Below are 23,637 nucleotides of genomic sequence, written 5' to 3' on the forward strand. Positions count from 1 at the left end.
ATAAAAAAAATTATAATAAAATAAAATAAAAAAAACTCTCTTAAAATATATACAAACAAAATAATAAACAAATGAAGAATGTAGAATAATCAGACTATCTGTATGAAAAATAAATAAATAAAATAATATATACAATGGCTTTAATTTTAGTGCTAATAGACATCTGTACGTCTCACAGTTCCTGAGATATAGATTTCTCAAAATAAATTAACTAACTACTAATCATTCAGAATATTTTTAAGAAATTTTGCTTTTTAAAAAGCTATATCTCGGAAACCATTGGACGTAAATAGCTTTATTAGAGCTCATATTTTAGAAAATGTATTCTTCTTTAAATGATGTTCTATTAGGTTTTTAAGTATTGTATGTAGTTTTAAAGATATAGAGCTCCGAATGAAAAAATTATTTTTTTTTAAATGATGAAACAGCCGCCATTTTTTATTCTCCCTACCTATACTTGGCAGACTCGTGAATTTTGACTAGTAATTATACATAGCTTTCATTGACGTAATAAAACATTGGAGTGAAATAACTGCCTTTTTTCTCCTCTTGGGCTCTTTTACTATAAATATTTATTGACCGATATGACATGACATAAGTCCGTTTATATACGACCTTGGAACTGCTGAGGAAAGCAAAGAAGGTAATGGTTCGATTACGGAATGAAGGAATTGGCTAAATAAGTTATGACGGAAGTGATTCGGCGGGCGGCGGGAGCAGGTGGGCGGCAATATCGACCCGCCCGGAAGTGAGAGGCCGGGCACCCTCATACCGTCCCACAATCGATTCCTCGCTCACTTCGATGTAGCAAGCTAAATATATCGAGGAGTCCTCCTCCGAGCTACTATTTACACAATAACATCAGAAATAGACAATCTCTGGGTCGTTGTATCTGTAGTTAGATCTAGCCTACGTCACGGCCATTGTTACCATACTCCTGAGTTGCGAGGGTTAGACTCTAATGTGCTAACATGTCCAAGAGCTCAAGAGAAGAAAAAAAGGCAGTTATCTCACCCCAATTTTTGATTACTTTAATGAACACTATGTATAATTAATAGTCAAAATTGATGAGTCTGCCAAGTATAGGTAGGGGGAATAAATAATGACGGCTGTTTCTAAACGTTAAAAAAAAAATTAACTTTCATTCGGAGCTCTATATCTTAAAACTACCAACAACACTAGAAAATCTAAAAGAACATTATTTAAAGAAGAGTAAATTTGCTAAAAAATGAGCTCTAATAGAGCTATATACGTTCAACAGTTCTCGAGACATAGCTTTTTAAAAAGCAACATTTCATAATAATGTACTGAATGTACTGTATAGTAGTTTATGACCTTTACCTTCGGAGGAATAGTAGTTTTCATGATATTTGTTAAAATAAATTGATTTATAGTTGTTCGGACAATAAGTTTGATTTATGAAAAACTTTATTTCAGAAACCATTAGACGTACAGATGTCTCCCAGTACTCAAGTTAAAGCAAGTTAAATTTATTATAAAATATTTGATAATGTTTATCTTTATAGGAGAAGTAGTTTTTATGATATTTGACAAAATAAACTGACAAAATGTTGGATTTTTGAAAAATATATCTCTAGATCCATAAGGCGTATATATGTCTGCCAACACTCAAAATAAAGGAAATTTAACTTACTATAAAGTAGTTAATGACAGGGGCTTGGTAGGGGTAGAAGTTTTTATGATATTCACATATGAATATTAATTTGGCAAATGAAAATTTGTCCGAACAACTATAAATCAATTTATTTTAGCAAATTTTATGTAAACTAAAAGTTTACATAAAATTTAAACTTAAATTTTATGTAAAAGTTATTTGTAAATACTCATATGAAATGTAAGCATATCATTTATAAATTAATTTTGGTTAAAATCTCTGTATAGAATTAGTTCATGTTTCTTGTGTCTGTTTTAAAATTAACTATATAATTAGTATTTTCTGATATATAAATAGACTCAAGTATTTTACTTTTGAACGTATTATTTTCTTAATGTAAAATTATTGTATTGTAAAACCCGAGCTACTTAACCTATAAAAACAAACTTGATAGTGGAAATTATTTTGATATTTTAAATTTCAAATTCTATTTCCTTTTAATCCGCTCCTAGCTCTCTGATAAAAGTAAATTATAACTCATCTCTCTTTTCTCTGTCCACCGGTGTTCCTCAAGGTAGTATCTTAGGTCCCATTCTTTATACGGTTTATACAGCTGACATCCCAACCAAACCACCCTAACAACATATGCTGATGACACATGTATACGTTCTGTAAACAAAGACCCTACTAATGCATCACAAACACTACAGACACACATAACATCCATTGAAGAATGATCTCAAAACTGGAGAATCAAAATAAATCCTGACAAAGCCCACCATATCACCTTTACTCTCCGTCGTAAACCTCTACCCTCCTGTCCTACAGTATCCTAAATACTCCACTAACGCCTGTTGAACAGATTCGATACTCAGGATTCCATCTTGACAAGAAACTGCTCGTAGATTTGGGTAGCTACAACACTTACTTGACAAACGATCTAAACTAATTTGGACATATGGAATTGAGTTCTGGAGCTCTACCAAATCATCAAATTCCTCCCGCAACCAAAATCCTTCATGCCAAAATCCTGATAATCTTCCGAGGCGTCTGAAAAAAAGATGGCCACGGGACGTTCTAATTTAAATTAATGCTTGAAGTACCAATGGGTATCTTCCCAAGATTTTTAGGTGTAAATGAAACATTGCACATATTTACTTATTGTATTTATTATTTTATACAGATGTAAATTACATTAAAATAAATTTTTAAAAACAAATTCCACGATGAATTAATTTAAGTTTTCAATTTTAATCAAAAAGGATCTACTTTATAATAATTGCTGAGCATAAAAAATAAATAAATAAATATAATAAATTAATTTTTGATATTAAATGCCCGCTATTTTTCCCAGCAGTGCTATGGACCGAGCCACTACAGTAACGCCCAAGGAATGCTAACTAGACATTGGATGACTAACTCATTACCTCCGATGTGCCAGTCCTCTTGTCATGGTAATTAGGCCAGTGCTGCTATCTATTTTTAGCTTTTAGAAATATATTAACTCTTTTATGAAGTAACAATAACTAAGAGTGCTAATAATGGAACATTGTCAGGTAAAAGTTATAAAATAAATTTTATTTTATTCTTTTATGAAATAAGAAATTACATAGTATAAAATTTAAACATGATTTTGATTTTAAAAATCTAAAAATTTTAGACATAGTCCATCACACAAAAAATAGAAAAATAACAGATAATATATATCACAGAAAACATTGGTAACGTGATTAATTTTAAAACTGTTATCAAAAATGCATGTACATATTACACAGATATAGTAAATCATTTAGTAATTTAATGTTGCACAATATTATTGGTTACTGCAATAAATTAAATACATCATTGTGTTGTAATATAGTTAAAAAATGTTATTAATAGATTAGTCGCCTTATGTGGAACAGAGGTAGGAGAAATTTGATTTAGTTGTAATCTTTTTGTTATCAATGGTAAAGACAACTTGGCTTCAAGAAGGTATATTAGAGTTTAGATCTCCTTAAAAATTTTTAATTATCAATGCTAGATATAATTGACATGTTTATTGTTATTTATTTATATTTAAGACTGATAAGGAGAACATAAAATGTCATATTAAAAGATATATTTAATCAGATTATTGTTTTTATTTTTTTTTTAATACTTATTTACAACTGTATATTATAATACATTTAGTAAATCTGATCTCAGTTAAATTGGAGTGTTACAGACGTGTAGAGAAACTACCCATTGGTGACACTCTAATCACGTTTTACATTAGCAGGTCTCGTAGCCATCTTCTTTTCAGGCGCCTCGGAGGATTGTCAGGAATGGAAGAAGATGCAAGATTAGAAACTAGTGGGTTTGTTTGGCTAGAGAGTTTATAATGGAAGGAGTGATATGTGGTTCGGGCTTGATCGGTTACGTAGGGAACATTAAGCTTTATGTATGATTTTATTTGTGACAAAGTAAGGAGCATTGAGGATTTTACGAAGAATTTTGGATTGCAATGATTGGATACGAGAGGAATTCGAAGGTTTAGTGGAGCCCCAAAGCTCATTTCTATATGTCCAGATTGGCCTTATTACAGTCATGTAGATCAGTCTTTTATAATGTGATGGAAGTTTAGACCGTTTGCCCAGTAAGTGCTGTAAAAGTCGAAATCGACATGCAGTTTCCAGTCTTTTCAGTCTTGTGTGAGGATTCCAGGTTAGTTGCTTGTCCAGATGTAGTCCAAGGTAGCGGATCTGTTCGACAGGGGTAAGATCAACATAATTAAAGAAGACTGTTGGGCAATCGGTAGGTTTACGACGAAAAGTAAAGGTGATTTGATAGAATTTGTTTGGATTTATTTTAATCCTCCAATTACGACACCATACTTCGAAGGCTGGTTTTTAAATTTAAAAAAGAAATTGTGGTATATTTATTAAGTGTTGCATGCATACGATGAGTATTTGTGAATTTGATTGTAGATTCCTGATGATGGGCTCACAGCCCCGAAACGTCGTTATTAGATGTTATGAAATAAAATATAAAAAAATTAAATTAGGAATAGTACATTAAATGGAAGAATAATATTTTATTTATTTGATACATCAATATATTATCATTTTTATTAATTTTTTTCTGGACGTCTTCAGAATCACATTACTTTTTTCTTAGTTTCTTTTTAATTACATACATAAATTAATTTTTATAACTTCTTAACAAATATCAATAGAACATTTAGCTCAAACAGTAACCCCATATATCGATCACTTTGCAGTTTCAACCTACTCAAACCTGAGACATATCTAACATTTAGGCTAAATTAAAAAAAATAAGGTGCATCAGCTAACTAAGAGTGGGAAACCTAGAGTACATCCAACTACACCATTGAAGCAAAACCCTTACTTTCAAGGCAAACGAACTCGTCTATTCTGCAAAAGTTATTTCAATAGTGGTTTGTACCACATCCTACATTGTCCAGCCTTTAAATAAAATTGATAATATATCTTAAAGCCACCCATATTCGTAAATTTACGGCCTAAAAACTATCCAAAATATATTTAACATTGACAATGAAGTTAAATTGAGTAGACTAGTAAGTAGTATGTAAGTAGCATGTAAGTAGTATTTGCAGCCAATTAATATTTGTACTTATATTATGTTTTGTTTGATTTAAAATAATTCTGATTATTATTAGGTTTACTGTAACGGAGTAAAGCATATTAAGTTAGTTTTATATTATCCAGCTTGTTTTATCATTTGCATATTGTTTTTGTAATGGAGACTCAGGTGTTGTTACATAACTGTATGTTATGTAATGAAATTTTTACAGGATTTTGTTTTTCACAAATAAATATTATAAATTATATTTTATCATATTAAAGATTATTCGTTATCTTATGGAATAAATTATTCCATTTCGACCATTTGCACTATCGTTTGATTATGTAGATTAATCTATTGTTAAAATTTAATTCCCGTTTAAAGTAAATGTTTTAAAAGTGATTTAGGACCGCCCACAATTACAAAATTATATATTGTAACTATATATCAATAAAGAGGATTTGAAAATAAAAAAACCACAATTATATATAGCCATATACTCGGCAAGCATGAATGCAGACAAGGCCATGGACCAGGCCGCCGCAGCGGCCCAACTCATCGCTAACAAACTACGAGACATAAACATTCATATCAATCCACAAAAAACAGACGCCATCACCTTCTCATACAAGAAAACTCCCAACAGAGCACCTAAACTCAACGAACAGACAATACAAACCAAGAAACATCTCACTTACCTAGGCATTAAACTAGAAACACATCTATCTTTCACTGCACACATACAGGACAGAATACAAATTGTCAAGACAACATCATACCAACTTAAACACCTCATCTACTCACCAGGGCTGTCACTCAGACTCAAATTACTCATCTACAAAGTAATACTACGACCATCACTCCTACACGGCGCACCACTACTACACTATCTTTACCCAACAGCCCTGAAATCACTACAACAATACCAAAACAGCACACTACAGAAGATATGTCGAGGGACATCTCTGGAAAGACGTAACATGGCACACATTCATAACGAACTACAGTTAGAAATTGTACAACACATCACACGGAGACACATTAAATTCTTCGACAGTCTCCCTGTTTCCTTCAATCCAGTATTCCAGTCTATCACCCCATCCCCCCTTCCTGCGAGGTGGCAGGGCAGGAAAGGTCCCAAAAACCCTATTAACATCACCTCATAGCTCCATCTTCTGATGCACCCCAACCCCCTCCCTCACACTTCTTTTCGACTTCTGACTGGTTTTCTTAATATTTCACCATTATCTATCGTCTTTATTAATTAATGTTTTTATTTTTATCTTATATGCGATACAACACGAGGAGGCCCCTCACCTCCGGACTCAAAATAGCTCCTTTGAATGGGTAGCTCATATGTGATATTATACATAACATGTAACCTTAAAATACCAAAGGTAGTAAAAGGTAAGACACAGCACGAATTACTTTTCTTTTTTCACAGTAATGCACTTATTAATTCACTTTTATTTCTGTTTTAGAGGGTTCGGAAAAAAAAAATTATATACGCACATTAAATATGCAATTTCGGTTTCTTACGACTTTTCTTTTGGATGCTAGACTGTACACACACAGAAACATAGGCCATTTTGTGATACTAGGTTTTTTGGACTCAGAGGATCCTAAACATGTATTTCGGTCAAAAAGTCGGATTTGAAATCTTTCATGATTGAAATATTTCCCCTTAATATATACTCTACATATAGCTAAGTGAGAGAAAAGATCACGACTAATAAATAATACTGTCACAAAATTACATCTCGGTATATAAATATATTTTGGGTTCAATTTCGACTCAGTTTATTTAGACGAAGGGTTTGCCGAAAATAATGGATGTAGCAGGCTAAGGAATGATCACACTTTTCAGAATCGATTTTCATGATCGATCACTGCCATATAGATTATGTTTTAGATTTAAATTATCGATAAGGCAATATAATAATTATAATTCAGTGTTGCCTTAATCTAGGAGAAGAAACGAGATTTTGAAACGGCGCCAAGTTCATTTATACACAGAGGCTTTTTTTAAATTACATCGAGGATTGAATAAATTCGTTGCTTCAAGTTTTTGTTTGTAAATGTGCGGAAATAGAGCTCCTACACTGTAGCACTCTGCATCCAAAATAATTTCCAAGTAATAGAAACACAACTTCAATATTCTTCGAGTTTCGGAATCGTATTTTTATTTTTAATTTAATATTTTGTACTGACTGTACGTCGATTACAACACTTACTAGACAAACTTTCTAAACAAAAGACTGATCTACATGACAATAATAAGGCCTGACATGACAACATATGGAGTTGAGCTTTAGGGCTACACTAAACCTCCGAATTCCTCTCGTGACTAATCCTTATAATTTTTTTTTAAATAATTTATTTATTGTTATTTACAACTTTATAAAAATACATACAACTAGTGAATTTGCAATTGGTTATAAAATGTCATGATACAAACATGTGAAGAATCTACCCATTGATAGAACTCAAATAACATTTCTAGAGGAAAAGATCTCGAGGCCATCTTCTTTTCAGACGCCTAGGAGCATTATTAGGTAATGAAGGAGAAGCCTGATTAGAAATAAGTGGGTTTGGGTGGTTGGGGAGTTTATCATGGAAGGAATGGTATCTGGTTCTGGCCAAATCGCCATCAAATGGGACATTGAGGTTCTGATAGATGACTTTATGTGTTATGTGAAATGTGACAAAGTAAGGAGCATTGAGGATTTTGGACTGTAAGAATTGCATTCGGGAGGAATTTGATGGTTTAGTGGAGCCCCAAAGCTCAACTCTGTATGTTCTACCTACCCATTGATAGAACTTAAATAAAATTTCTAGAGGAGAAGATCACGAGGCCATCTTCATTTCAGACGCCGAGGAGGATTATCAGATAATGAAGGAGAAGCCAGGTTAGAAACATGTGGATTTGGGTGGTTGAGAACTTTATCACAGGATTGGTATCTGGTTTTGGCCAAATCGGCAACATGTGGGACATTGAGGTCCTGATGGATGACTTGATTTGTGACAAAGTAAGGAGCATTGAGGTTAGATATCGGAGTAATTCGATGGTTTTGAGCTGTCCTAACGCTTATATGAGTCGTTAGTTCAGATGTAATCCAAGGTAGCGGATCTGTTTGACAGAAATATGTGTGGTATTATTAAAGGATACATTGAGGCTGGAAGTCATAGGTTTACGACGAAGGGTAAATGTGATTCCTTACAATTCAAAATGCTTCGTAAAATCCTCAATGCTCCTTATAGTACAAGAGCCGGGAAGAAAAAAAGGCTGTTATCTGACACCAATTTTTGATTACTTTAATGAAAACTATGTATAATTACTAGTCAACACTGATGAGTCTGCCAAGTATAGGTAGAGGGAATACTAAATGGCGGCTGTTTCAAAACATTAATTTTTCATTTAATTATATTATTTCAACTTATTGAGACAAGGTAATTATTTATTGAATAAATCAAAAATTTGTATCCTTTTTTGTCTCAACACTTTTTATTTTTCACCAGTCCAACGTTTCGGCCATTTTAGCCATCCTCAAGGACATCTTCAATTATAATTTCTTCCTCAAATTAATTTAAAGTTAATTTTGGAGGCTATTCTGCCCAGGTCATTTCCTTTATTATAAGTTAAAAGCCTATTTTTTTTTAAATTTAAAATCATAAATATTTAACTCTTCTTATACAAGATTATCCGTAACAAATTCACTACCATATAACATGAAAGAAATTATAATTGAAGATGTCCTTTAGGATGGCTAAAATGGCCGAAACGTTGGACTGGCGAAAAATAAAAAGTGTCGAGACAAAAAAGGATAATTTTTTATTTATTTAATAATTAATTTTTCATTCGAAGCTCTATATCTTAAAAACTACCAACAGCACTAGATTTAAAGAACAATATTTAAAGAAGAGTAAATTCGCTGAAATATGAGCCCTAATAGAGCTATTTACGCCCAATAGTTCTCGATATATATCCTTTGAAAAATCAGCATTTCAAAAAAAATGTACAGAAATATCAATAGTTAATTAATTTATTTTGAGAAATCTATATCTCAGGAACTATGTGACGTATTGATGTCTATTAGCAATCTAATTAAAGCTAGTTTAATGTACTATAAAGAAGTTTATGACCTTTACCTTCGTAGGAATAGTAGTTTTCATGATATTTGCATAAATTGATTTATAGTTGTTCGGACAAATTTTCATTTGGCAAATTTATATTCATAAGTGAATATCATAAAAACTACTACCCCTACTAACTAACTAGAACATTTTGGCAAATTTACTCTACTATAAATGATGCTCTCTTAGATTTTCTATTGTTTTTGGTGGTTCTAAAGATGTAGAGTTCCGAATAAAAAATGATTATTTTTAACGTTTTGAAACAGCCGCCATTTTTTATTCCACCTACATATACTTGGCTGACTCATCAATTTTGGCTAGTAATTATACATAGTTTTCAATTAAGTAATCAAAAATTGGGGTGAAATAACTGCACTTTTTCTCCTCTTGGGCTCTTGTACTATTACTTTGTCACAAATAAAACCATCCATCAAGACCTTAATGTTCCCTATGTAACCGATCTAGCCCGGACCAGATATCATTCCTTCTATTATAAACTCCCAAACCAAATCCACTAGTTTCTAGCCTTGTTTCCTCTTTCATTCCTGACAATCCTCCGAGGCGCCTGAAAAGAAGATGGCCTTAAGACCTTCTAAAGTAGAAATGTTATTAGAGTGCTATCAATGGCTAGTTTCAATGTAGTATTAAATTTAGTACATATATTTTTATGTAAAAACAGTTCTAAATGTATAAATAAATGATAAAAAAATGCTGTAATTATTTTTAATTAAATTTATTCCGAAACAGTAATTAGCAAATGGTTAATGTGATTGTGTATATATAAATTTTAGAATCTACATTTTTTTTCATGAACAAAGGAAACTTGTTATCTCTGCTCATAAAAAAAATGATGAATGTCTAGCAAAGCTGTAACAGAAATAAATCACTGAGGAAAAAAACTATAAACAACTAAGATGGATGAAAAAAGAGAGCTAATTTAAGAAATCTAATTCGGACAGTAGCGACCTTTGAGCTTGACATTTCCTCCAGGGTAATAAATACAAATGGAATTTTTAATTATTTTCATATATTATTTATTTATTCTATTCAATTATGCCCCAATAAGATGTAGAAGCTTGTTTACTTTAAATAAGGTATTGTCCGAACTTTCTAGATTTCTATTTTGAAATCAGTAGAGCCTACGGAATCACTTATATAATTCGTCAAATAGCTACATCTTATTTGTAGTATCTTCCGAAAAACTAAATTACGTTATGTATTTTATCATTTAATTTATATTTAGTTTTTTCTAAATTAGAAAATTCTTATAGCTATTATTATCATTATAAGATGTGTGGCATTTTTTTTATTATGTACTCTTTCAAAAATGTTTTATTGTGTAAAAAATTAATGGTGTCTAATAGATTTTTCCTGGATAATTCAGATTTTGTTGAAAAAGGTTAGGTGAGATAACTAAAAGGCTGTAGAAGCGTTGAAAAGGATATAGGAAATCATAGAGGATTCAGAAGCAAATTTATAGAAATATGTTCTTTGTAATTGGAAAAATATATTTGAAAGAAATATACTTTGCTTTAAACAATATTTTCCTTAATGGAACTTAAAGTTCTATAAACTAAAATATGTATACCAGTGAGATATTGCCTTTGATTGGCTTCTGGCATTATAAGGATAAATAAAAATAAAATAACTGATCAATTCTAATACTGCAAAGCTGAATCTCATCGAATATTTATTGTGTAGAGGGAGAGATCAGAGGGATTATTATCATATAGTATTTTTTAAATATTTTATGAGGTTAAAAAAATAATTATAATGTCATAATTATGAAAGATAGTTGACCGTGGATGACTTGTACGATGAGAAGATGGTTGGGGTGCGGTCAAAATGAAATACAAATAAGTTGATGTAACTTATTTAATTGTGCCAACGTTTCGGCTAGAATTTCTAGCCTTCATCAGCGCTAAGAACACAACAAGATAACAACTAATGAATACAGAAAATATAAACAGAACGACATAAAGTGAATAATTTAACAGAATGGAATTAATAAAATGAAGAGATAAGATAAGTGGAAAATAAAATGTATACATAGGTAATTGAATAAGTAGGCAAAATAACATAATTAAGAAAATAAAATAAAAATGAAGTTATATAATGCAAAGAAGTATGAATATATTAGTTATTAATAATTTAAAAATCGAAAAAAGAGAAAGAAAATATTTTTAACCATAATAATTAAAATATAAGTAAAGTTAAACAAAAGAAATGAATAGAAAAATTTTTTTTTAAAACAACAATAATAAATAATATATGGTGAACATAACTATTAACGGGGAAAAAATGAGAATAAAACGAACCTGTTGGCTTGAAATCTAACCGCCAAGTGGTATTCTGCGCCGATAACGGTCAAACTCCGAATTAAAAAAAATGTTACAAGAATGAATAGTGTTTTTAAGAGGAAACGTTACGAGAGGGTGAAAAATAAAAATTAAAAAGTAGAAAATATTTAGAGGAAGAAAGCGTGTGAGAGGGTGACGACAAATGGTTTTTGGAAAATGTTAAAAAAAAAAAAATATATATATATGTATATATATATATATGTACAAGGATGATGAAGTACCGGAAGATGACAAAGTGTCATGGGTATTTAAAAAAAGTTAAAAAGAGGAAACGTATACAAGAGGGGGGAGACAAATGTGTTAGAAAGGTTTAAGAAGTGAAATAATACGTTACAAAGTGGGAAGAAAAATAAAATGAATAAAAATAAAAAAATATATAAAAATAACTTTTACTTAATAAATTAACTATTTGTGAATATGTTAATGATAAGTTGTAATTGTCGGTTTTTAAATTGACGGAAGAAGGTTCTAGTTGGATATAGAGGCTTTCAGAGATAAGCCTTTTGTCATGGTTACGAACTGTAGCAAGTATAGGTGTTTTGTCGAAATCGATGGAATGATTTTAATGATTATTATTATTATTATTATCATATTTTTATATCTCTTTCCAGTATACGCGACGTATTCGAAACAGAAATAAAACCGTTAATGGTAACCTCCCCCTCCATTCTTGTACGCTTCTGATATTGTGTCCAAGTCACTGAAGCTTTAACCTTGAACAGGTACGTAGTCCTCATTTGTTCTTTACTCATTTATTATTATTATTATTAATTTTATTTTTATTTATCCTTTCTCAGCCTTTATTTAATCTCAACTTCTTTATTTTCCGTTGTTTAGTTGTTGTTGTTGATTGTTCCTTAAAGGCGTTAAACCCTCTGGTCATCAACGCCTATGGCATGATAAAAGTAAAAAAAAAACAATAAAAAATATAAAAATAAATGAAATAAAATAAGTAAAAAACATTAAAAAATAAAAATAGAAGAGGAGTTATAATTTATAAAGAAGGCGATGTGCTTTTAAAAATTCAAACACTCGTGTAATTTTAGCTTCCTCATCTGCGAGAGCTTCGGATCAATTTGGGGTCAGTCCTATCCTATTTATTGTTGGCAAATAGTGAGTACATTCTTCAAAAATATGTCTAATCGTAAGAATGGACTGACAATATTTGTGCGTGAGGAGAGTATGACCTATTCTCAAGCGGGTTAGAGCAACTTCCTCCCTGCGGCTGTTGACTGTTGCGGTAGGATGTCGACTATGGTTTTACTGATCGTTTTATTTCTTTTAATTTACTCGGAGAGCTTTCATTACACTTGGCCTGCCATTTTTCTAATATTTGTAATTTAAAGGGTGTACTGAGTTCTGATGGGGTAAGAACGGCGGTGCCTCGGCCAGGGAGCGTGAGTGCCTCTCTGGCAGCTTTATCTGCGAGCTCGATACCAACAAGGGTTTTTTAGTTTTCTATCTACTATAATTATATTTTTATTTGGAGCTCTATATCTTTAAAACTACCAACAACACTGGAAAACCTAATAGAACTTCATTTAAAGTAGAGTAAATTGAATAAAATATGAGCAGTAAATGAGCTATTTACGTCCAATAGTTTCCTAGATATAGCTTTGTAAAAAGCAAGATTTCATGAAAAATCATGAAGAGTCAGAAATTGAGAATTATATATCTCTAAAACCATAATACTTATGATCGTAAAATCATAATACGACGTGCAGATGTTTAATAGCACTCAAATTAAAGCTATTTTATATATCTATATATAGTTGACCGTAAAAATTGATATATAAAAAGATGGTCAGGGTTGCGGTCAAAAGTGACACAAAAATAGTTTACAACTATTTATTTTCCGACGTTTCGCCCCACTTTGCAGGGCTGCTCAAATGAATCGGTTGAACAGCGGTTTCATTTGGTTCAACCGATTCATTTGAGCAGCCCTGATGAAGCCCTGCAAAGTGGGGCGAAACGTCGGAAAATAAATAGTTGTAAACTATTTTTGTTTCTCTTTTGACCGCAACCCAGACCATCTTCTTATATATAAAGCTATTTTAATGTACTTTGGAGCAGGTTATAAAGTTTATTTTCGTAAGAGTAGTAGTTTCTATGATATTTGACATTATAAATTCACAAACAAATAATGTCTAGTTCGGATAAAATTTTGAATTTTTGAAAAAATGTATGTGAGGAACTATTTACGTACATATGTCTGCCAGCTCTCAAAATAAAGTTAATTCAACTTACTATGAAGTAGTTTATGACACGAATCTTCGTAGAGGTAGTAGTTTTTATGATATTCGCACGTGAATATAAATTTTGCGCAAGATTTTAGCAAATATCATGAAAACTAATTCTCCTCCGAATATAAGTGTAATAAACAAGTTTATGGCACGTTTAATTAGCTTTAAATTGAGTGCTGGAAGAAATCTGTCACTATTATGGTATTAGAGATATAGATTTATCAAAATAAATTCACTAACTACTGCTTCTTCATTGCTTTCTTTAATGGAATGTTGCTTTTTAAAAAGCTATATCTCGGAAATTATTGGACGTAAATAGCTTTATTAGTGCTCATATTTTAGAAAATTTGCTCTACTTTAAATGACAATTACTTAACTCCATCGTACATTAAACTAGCTTTATTTCGAGTGCTATAAAACATCTGCACGTCGTATTATGTATCGTATTTTACGGTCGTAAGTATTATGGTTTTAGAGATATAGAGTTCTCAAAATAAATTCACAAACAACTGATTTTTTATGAAATGTTGATTTTTTAAAAAGCTGTATTTCGGAAACTATTGGAAGTAAATAGCTCTATTAGGGCTCATATTTTAGCAAATTTACTCTCCTTTAAATAATATTATTTTAAGTTTTCTATTTTTTATTCCCCCTACCTATACTTGGCAGACTCATCAATTTTGACTAGTAATTATACATAGTATTAGTTAAAGTAATTAAAAATTGGGGTGAAATAACCGACTTTTTCTTATCTTGGGGTCTTGTACTATACAGGGTCGATTCATGGCCACAGTGATAGAATAAATAATGAGCAAACAGAGATTCGAACTTGTTCCTTGGAGTTAGTAGCACAGTGCCTTACTATGGAGCCAGACCGCTCCCTGATATGTTCATAATAACGAAACATAATGTTTTCAGGCCCTCATTAGAATATATTGAAAAAGATTTCGAACATATTCAATGTATCGATTTAATATAAAGTAAACTCACTATCAACCTTTTGGGCTTTTATAGCAAGTTTTATATTCCAGACCAACAACAGTTTAAACAAATTTTAGTTATAATTTAAGGTCTTAAGAATAAAAAATTGTAATATCTTTTTAGCTGATGCAAATAAGGTCATAAAAACTGAAACGTTTTCCCACTACTCACATAGCCCATAAATATGGAACAGGAGATAAGAACGTTTGCTAAAAGAGATGGTGAGCTATAAATGACTCCCTCTTAAACTGTTGTATAATAGAATATATCTAACTCCTAAATAATTCTATAATATTGTTTGAAACCTATATGTATAATATTGTATTAAAATATACTTATGATAATGATAATTACCCTAGTAATTGAATATATCTGTGTCCACTTCGTAACTGGAGTTAAAATCAAATGGAAAATAGTTTATTATTCTGAGACTAGGTCCATAAAGAACAATTACAAAGGCAATTATAATTTTAAATAACATATATTGGCCAAAAAACAGTATGGTCACACTTTATTATAACTTATATATAGAGAAGAAAAAAAATAATTAAAAAACTAACTGAATAAATACATAAGAAAGGTAATTAAAAAATATCTGTACTATTATAATATTGGATTAGATTGCTGAAGTAAAGGGTAGTTAAATAGAGTTTTAGTATAAGAGCCCAAGAAGAGAAAAAAGGCAGTTATTTCATCCAAATTTTTGATTACTTCAATGAAAACTATGTATAATTACTAGTCAAAATTTATGAGTCTACCAAGTATAGGTAGGGTGAAACAAAAATGGTGGCTGTTTCAAAACGTTAAAGATAATTAATTTTTTAAGTCAAACTATAAATCAATTTATTTTAGCAAATATGAAAACTACTATTCCTACGAAGGTAAAGGTCATAAACTACTTTATAGTGCATTAAATTAGCTTTAATTTTATTGCTAATAGACATCTGAATGCCAGATATAGATTTCTCAAAATAAATTAACTAACTACTGATATTTCAGTGCATTTTTATGAAATGTTGCTTTTTAAAAGGCTATATCTCGAGAACTATTGGACGTAAATTACTATTATGGCTAGAACTATTAGGGCTAATATTTCAGCAAATTTACTCTTCTTTAAATAATTTTCTTTTAGATTTTCTATTGTTGGTAGTTTTATAGATATAGAGCTCGAAATGCAAAATTAATTTTTTTTAACGTTTTGAAACAACCACCATTTTTTATTCCCCCTACCTATACTCTGCAATTTTGACTTTTAATTATATATAGTTTTCATTAAAGTAATCAAAAATTGGGGTGAAATAACTGCCTTTTTTTCTTGAACTATTAGGGAAACAGGATTCTGCTGCCTCACACAGGACGATTTTTTCAACGTCTAGAAACAGCCGCCATTTTTTATTCCCCTATCTATACTTGGCAGTCTCGTCAATTTTGAGACTTATATAAAGTTATAAATGATGTTAGTAAGTAGAAAAAGAGGTAATTATTTATGTAAACAAGTTTTAGGTTTAAAATATAAAAAGTTTTATATGACATGTGCAATTAGCTTGCAGAAAATGTTTTAAAGAAAATGACATCAATATTTAAGGTTGTCTTCTTGAAAATGGCCAGAGGGCCAAAACGTTGGAGAGTTTGTGAAAATAAAATTTGAGAGTATATTTGGATCAAATATAAGTAATGTCAAGGAAAAAATCTATATCTAAGGAACCATTCAACCTCGAGATGTCTATAGCAGTCAAATTAAAGCTAGTTTAATGCACTGTAAAAAGTAGGTTATGACTTTATCTTCGTTGGAGTAATAGTTTTCATGATATTTGACAAACTTATTTAAAAAATGTTGATTTCTAGTTGTCTAAAAATTTGTTTGATGTTTGAAAACTAATATGTTTTGAGAAAACTTAGTAAAAGAGCCCAAAAGGAAAAAAAACAAAAAAAAAAAACAGTTATTTTACCTCAATTTTTGATTATTTTAATGAAATTTAAGTTATGTTAAGGAAAAAATATTTAAGGTATTGTTTATTATTGTTGTAATCGATAAACTTTACTTTCAATCCATAAATTTATTGATTAAAATTAATATCGATTAGAAAGTTTATAAATTCGTGCTATACGCTTCAAAGAAGTGATAGATATTGAATTTTTCCTAAATTGGATTGGAAAGAAACTTCTAGATTACTTGTAAGCAATTATTTTTCCCATTTATGAAAAATTGTTGAAATTTAGGTTTGTAGCATTAGAATTGATAAGTTATTTTATAGAGCTTAAAGTAAAATTAAGAAAAAAATCGTCCCAAAATTGTTTAATTTAAAGTATATTCCTTTTAATAACATTTTCCTAATTACTAAGGACTTATGGATTTCCATAACATTTAATCCATCATTAAAAAAGATGTGTAATTAAAATTAATTATATTCATTACATAACTTTACTTATTACCATTACATTTAATGATTAAACTTACTGATTCAGAAAATTTATAAATGTATTCCATATATATATATATAAGCTTTAAATCAGAGGTTAAATTTCTAGAAAATTTGATTAAATTAAAGAGATTTCTGAATTATATCTAAGCAATATATATTTTTTTCCAAGCTCTCTCTCTCTCTTTCTCTTCATCCCCTTTCCTCCACGAATAAATATACATTGAAATTAAGATTTGTCGCTTTAGGATCGATTATTTATTTAACAGAGCTTAAAGTCATATTAAGGAAAAAAATATTATAAAACATATAAGCCTATAAATAGAAGTTCAATCCCTACGAAATTAGGTCCAATTATTAAAAAAAGAAAGGATTTCTGGATAACTTGTAAGCAATACATATTTTCTTTCAATTCTTCCCCATCTTTCTCGTTGAAATTTAAATCTGTTTGCATCGATCAGTTATTTTATAGGGCTTGAAGTTATATTAAGGAAAAAATCGTTACTACATTATTTAATGCTAAGTAAATTCCTTATAAATATTTTTTTATTATACGAGGAGAAGAAAGAAATAATATTTTGGTTACATATTTAATGTAATGTTCTTTAACATAGAAAGAATATGAAGATGTATGGAAGAATATAATAGATGTAGAAATAGTTTTTACTATGTATAATTATTATGTTTGTATAATTATTAGATTATTATGCATGTATAATTATTAGTATCTGATTTATATTAAAAAATATAATAGATGTATGTTGTTTCGCATAGAAAGAAATAATATTATGGTTACATATTTCACTTTTTCTTTCCATAATTTTAATTTTCAAATTATTAATAAAATAAAATATTCATATTTCTTTGCATAATATAACTTCAAATTTTTATTTTATTTCCTTAATTATGTTATTTTACCTAGTTATTCAATTACTTTTATTATTTTCCACTTTTTTCATTACATTAATTTTATTAATTCCATTCTGTACAATTATTTACTTTGTCATTCTGTTTATATTTTATTTTTTATTTTCTGTATTCATAGGTTGTTATGTTGATCTGTTCTTGGCCCTGATGAAGGCTAGAAATTCTGGCCGAAACGTTGGCGATTAAATAACTTATTTCGACTTACTTGTGTTATATTTTGACCGTACACCCACCATCATAATTGTATAAGTCATCCATGGTCAACTATCTCTCATAATTATGAAATTATATTTATTTTTTTAACCTCATAAAATATTTAAAAAATACTATGTGACAATAATCCCTCTGCTCTCTCTCCACAATAAATATGCGTTGAGATTCAGGTTTACAGTATTAGAATCGATCAGTTATTTTATTTTTATTTAACCTTATTATACCACAAGGCAATATCTCACTGATATACATATGTTAGTTTATAGAACTTTAAGTTCCATTAAGGAAAATATTGTTTAAAGCAAAGTATATTCCTTTTAAATATATTTTTCCAATTACTAAGAACTTATTTATATAATTTGGCCTCTGAATACTCTATGATTTCCTATATCCTTTTCAACGCTTCTACAGCCTTTTAGTTATCTCACCTAACTTTTTTCAACAAAATCTGAATTATCCAGGAAAAATCTATCAGACACCATTAATGTTTTACACAATAAAACATTTTTGAAAGAGTGCATGATAAAAAAAATGCCACACATCTTTAAGAAAAAGAAATGTTTAATGAAAATAAATTCATTATCTAAAACTTTACTTTTAGCCAAAAAACTTATCGATTTATAAACGTTTTCAATCGCTTTAAAATTTGTGCTACGTATGAGCTTAGAAATAGAAGTTTATTCTCTACTAAATAGAATCCAGTTATTAAAAAAAAAGTTTTCTTGATAACTTGTAAGCAACGAATATTTTCTTTGAAGTTTTCCCCTCCTTTCTAAATAGAAACTGGTTAAAATTTAAATCTGTAAAGTTGGTTTCGATAGTTATACGAAGGGAAAAATTGTTACTAATTTTTTTTCTTCAAATAATTATGAAATTATACCTGGAGAAAATTTAAGATTCCCATAAAAAATACTTTACGATAGTGATAAGGAACACATTTCTTACAGTAAAATAAATTTTTAATGAGAAGTAATCGTTTTTCAAAACTTCACTAATTAATTTTAGATTTATCGATTAAAATTAAAATCGATTAGCACGACGGAGAATGATATGGTCTTTTAGTTATTTAGCCTAATATGTCTCAACAAAATTTGAAAGAAATCTCTATTAGACACCATTAATTTATACACAACAAAACATTTTGGAAAAAGTGCATGATAAAAAAAAATAATGCCACATATCTTGTATAAAATAAATATTTAATGAAAATAAATTGAATTCCAAAGCTTTACTTTTAGCCGAAAAAGTATCGATTAAAACGATTGAGAACGTTTAAAAAATTGTACTACATGTAAACTTCGAAATAAATTTCAGTCTGGACTAAATGGAATACAATTACCAAATAAAAAAAAAATTCTTAATAACTTGTAAATAAAGAATATTTTCTTTGAAGTTTTCCCCTCCTTTCTAAATAGAAACTCGTTGAAATTTAAATCTGTAACGATCAGTCATTTTATAGGGCTTGAAGTTATATTAAGGGAAAAATTGTTACTATATTACTTAATCCGATAAATATTTTTTTCAAATAATTAAGAAATTATATTTATTTGTTTTTTAACCCCATAAAATATTTAAATAATACTATACGATAGTATTAAGGGGAGAAAACACATTTCTTAAAGTAAATAAAATTTTTAATAAGAAGTAATCGTTCTTCAAAACTTCACTAATTAATTTTATATTTATCGATTAATAAATTGAGAAAGTAAAAAATTATTTTTAGTTATTTGGCCTAACCTGTTTCCACAAAATTTGAATTATCTTGGAAGCAAATCTCTATAAGACACCATTAATTGTTAAAACTATAAAACATTTTTTAAAAAGAAACGTTTAGTGTAAATGAAAATTATTCCTAAATTTGACATTTAGCCAAAAATGTTTCGATTAAAATGATTGAGAACGTTTGAAAATGTGTGCTACATATAAACTTAGAAATAGAAGTTCACCTTTTACTTAATGGAATCAAATTATTAAAAAATGAAAGGATTTCTTGATAAGTTGTAAGTAACAAATATTTTCTTTGAAGTGTTCCCCTCCTTTCTAAATAGAAACTCGTTGAAATTTAAATCTGTAACTTTGGTATCGATCAGTCATTTTATAGGGCTTAAAGATATATTAAGGGAAAAATTGTTACTATATTATTTCAATAAATATTTTTTTTCAAATAATTAAGAAATTATATTTATTTTTTTTAACCCCATAAAATATTTAAATAATACTATACGATAGTATTAAGGGGAAAAACTCATTTCATACAGTAAATAACATTTTTAATAAGAAGTAATCGTTCTTCAAAACTTTACTAATTAATTTTAGATTTATCGATTAAAATTACAATCGATTAATACGACTGAGAAAGCTAAGACTTTTTTTACCCTTACTTATTTACCCTAACCTATTTCCACAAAATTTGAATTATCTTTGAAACCTCTATAAGACACCATTAATTATTAACACTATAAAACATTTTAAAAAAGAAACGTTTAACGTACATTTCTAAACTTTACTTTTAGCCAAAAATGTTTCGATTAAAACGATTGAGAACGTTTATAAGTTTGTGCTACATATAAACTTAGAAATAGGAGTTCGTTCTTTACTAAATGGAATACAATTGTTAAAAAAAGAAAGGATTTCTTATAACTTGTAAGCAACGTATATTTTCTTTGAAATCTCTCCCTATAGTGATTTGGAAGAAAAAATACACTTCTTACAGTTAAAGAAATTTTTAATGAGATTAAATCGTTTTTCAAAACTTTACTAATTAATTTTACATTTATCGATTATAAATAAAATCGATTAACAAGACTGAGAAAGTTAACGAATTTAGGCAATTTATGAGACGTACCAATACGAGTACATGTTTTTTCTTGTAACAGTTTTCTTCCAAAAACGATTTTACTGAATTCGGAATCAACTATCTTTCACTGCATGATAATCGATTATAAATACCGTTTTAGAAATTAAGAAAAATTGAGAAATATTTTGGAATCCAATGCCTCATAAAAACCGAGAAGAAAAAAATACTAATTAATTTTATTTGTGAAACAAAACGAAATATTATTCATTTTATGGTTTTATTTTACTCAACCGTTTCGGTTTTCGAATGACTTTGAAGTAAATATGCTAAATGTTTATTGTTGAATTGAGATTTTTAATACGTCACAGAGCGTTTGCATGCTATTACAACAATGAGTATTGATTAATTATGTTTCTTCTTCAGTCTTTCGATTATTTATCTATTTTTTTGGTTTATTTATTATTTATTTTTGTAAATTATTATTAATTTTAGTGTATTATTGAGGTCGTGGTTTATAGTTTTTAGCGCGTTATATTGAGCGTATTGAGGCAGTAGAAGGGACCGTAGTGATTCGTTCTATTGATAAGAGCAAAAGTTCTAGACTTTCCGGTTAATGTAACCTATCGCCCTGCTAACCATTTCGTACTAATCGATTCGTAACCGTTCAACAACAAGAAATTACAACATTAAATTGTTAAACTAATTAATGGAGCTTTTGAGACAGAAAGTAAACAGAATTTATTATTAAAGGGAGTATATTGTATGAAGTATTTTGTGAGTTTATTTCTTTTGTCATTTACAATCAACGTTTAAGGTTTTTTTCTTTTATCGTTTCCTTATCTTTTAAATCGATATTATTGTATATTGTGGATTATTATGATTTTACCCTAAATTACAGAGGAAATTTTCCTATTATTATGTTTCCTTATTATGCAATTTGCAATGTATAAGAATATAATAAAGTGTTAGAACTACGAGCATTGGCTTAGAAAATTCGAGTTGTTTCGTTCACAATCGTTAGAGGTCGCAGCTTTCGACAACTTTGTCTTGCTTTTATTTAAAATAAATTAAAGTTTTCGGATTGCTGATGCTGTTTAGATGGTATTTGGGTTGATAATAGAAGTAATTTTTATTGCGAGATATTGAGAATATTTTGGGTATTAAAACGGGATTTATTTAGTGGAGAATAAAGAAGGAGTTGAGGAATTGATATTTTTGTCTGGTATTGAATGAGTTAGGTTTGTAGAGATAGTGTTGTTGCAGGACTTAGAGGTACATAGAGGTAGAGGTAGAGGGTACGAATATGAGCAGAGTATCGCCTGGAAAAGTACATGTCTTCGGATCCCTGGAAATCGCAGAGGAAACGGAAGGAGGAGGACGGGAAAGCCGGGAGGTCCCCGAGCCGGTCGCCATCATAGCTGGATGTTTGTAGGTTATCAGTATCGATTCTGGCCAGAGAGGGAGAGTGCTTCTAGGGGGCTCCTAGGGGGCGCACATACTCATGTACATGTACCTGGGGCGTTGTTTATGTACGTTTACGCGGGGGGAAAGTGGGGAAGAGAGTATATAAGGGGGTGCGTGTAAGTTGTATATAGTCCTCTATATATGTAGGGACCTGGATCAGTCTATAATACGTCTTCTAGATGGATTATAGCTATGGTAGATGATAGATTGATAAGAGAACTGACCTTCGCAGATGTATCCCTGCTGTATGATGCCCCATATGACTTCGGCGCAGTGGTGACAGTAGGTAGATGGTAACTTGTGGAAGGTCTTCTTGGCGAAGGTGTGACCAGCGTCATGAGAGCAGGTCCTGCCTGCCATCTTGGCTCTAGGTGACGTCCCTGCTTCCCATGCTGAGCTCCAGGATCACTCTAGTCTCGTCGCCATCCTGGCACCATACTGTTCTGCGCACTCTCCCTCTCTTATTGACTGCCCTCTCCCCTCTCCCCTCCGAGCTACTATCGATAGCAACATCTTTTCTCCATTCGATTCCCGCAGTCGACACAACAATATTTTTTTATACATAATATTTAAAACTATAATATTTAAATCTAATTTATCTTTCTTAAAATGTTCTTTACCATAATCATCCCTCGGTGAAATCTAGTATCACGAAAAATACACCTTCACACACTCCTACCCTTAAACTACCTACCAGTTATCGAATCAAAATACATAGCTTTTCTATCTTATAAAAAATTACACAATAATGTCTAGGCACATTAATAAAATGACAGAGTGGTGTATAAGAAAAATAATATAAAATTAACACATATTTTACGAATTTGAGAGTTTATTCTTTTCCCTTGAATGCGAACTCAATGTTATGAGAGAAAAATACTTTATTTATTTATCTATGCTGCCTAAATACATCAGG

At 29.9% G+C, this 23,637-nt stretch overlaps 1 protein-coding gene across 5 annotated transcripts in view; it reads right to left on the reverse strand.

The window, feature by feature from the left end:
- The window catches only part of LOC106684315 (diacylglycerol kinase theta), a 205,718-nt gene extending 182,547 nt beyond the window's left edge, over nucleotides 1–23,171 (reverse strand). For all 5 annotated transcript variants that reach the window (XM_014426312.3, XM_014426311.3, XM_067051013.1 and 2 more), the window contains exon 1: nucleotides 22,946–23,171. In XM_014426312.3, coding sequence (XP_014281798.1) covers nucleotides 22,946–23,081 — 136 coding nt within the window. In that variant the 5' untranslated portion in view covers nucleotides 23,082–23,171. The remainder of the gene's footprint in view (nucleotides 1–22,945) is intronic.
- Nucleotides 23,172–23,637: the final 466 nt, after the last annotated feature.

Source organism: Halyomorpha halys, unplaced genomic scaffold (genome assembly GCF_000696795.3).
Source record: "Halyomorpha halys isolate HHAL.00 unplaced genomic scaffold, Hhal_1.1 Scaffold570.1, whole genome shotgun sequence".
Lineage (NCBI taxonomy): Eukaryota > Metazoa > Arthropoda > Insecta > Hemiptera > Pentatomidae > Halyomorpha > Halyomorpha halys.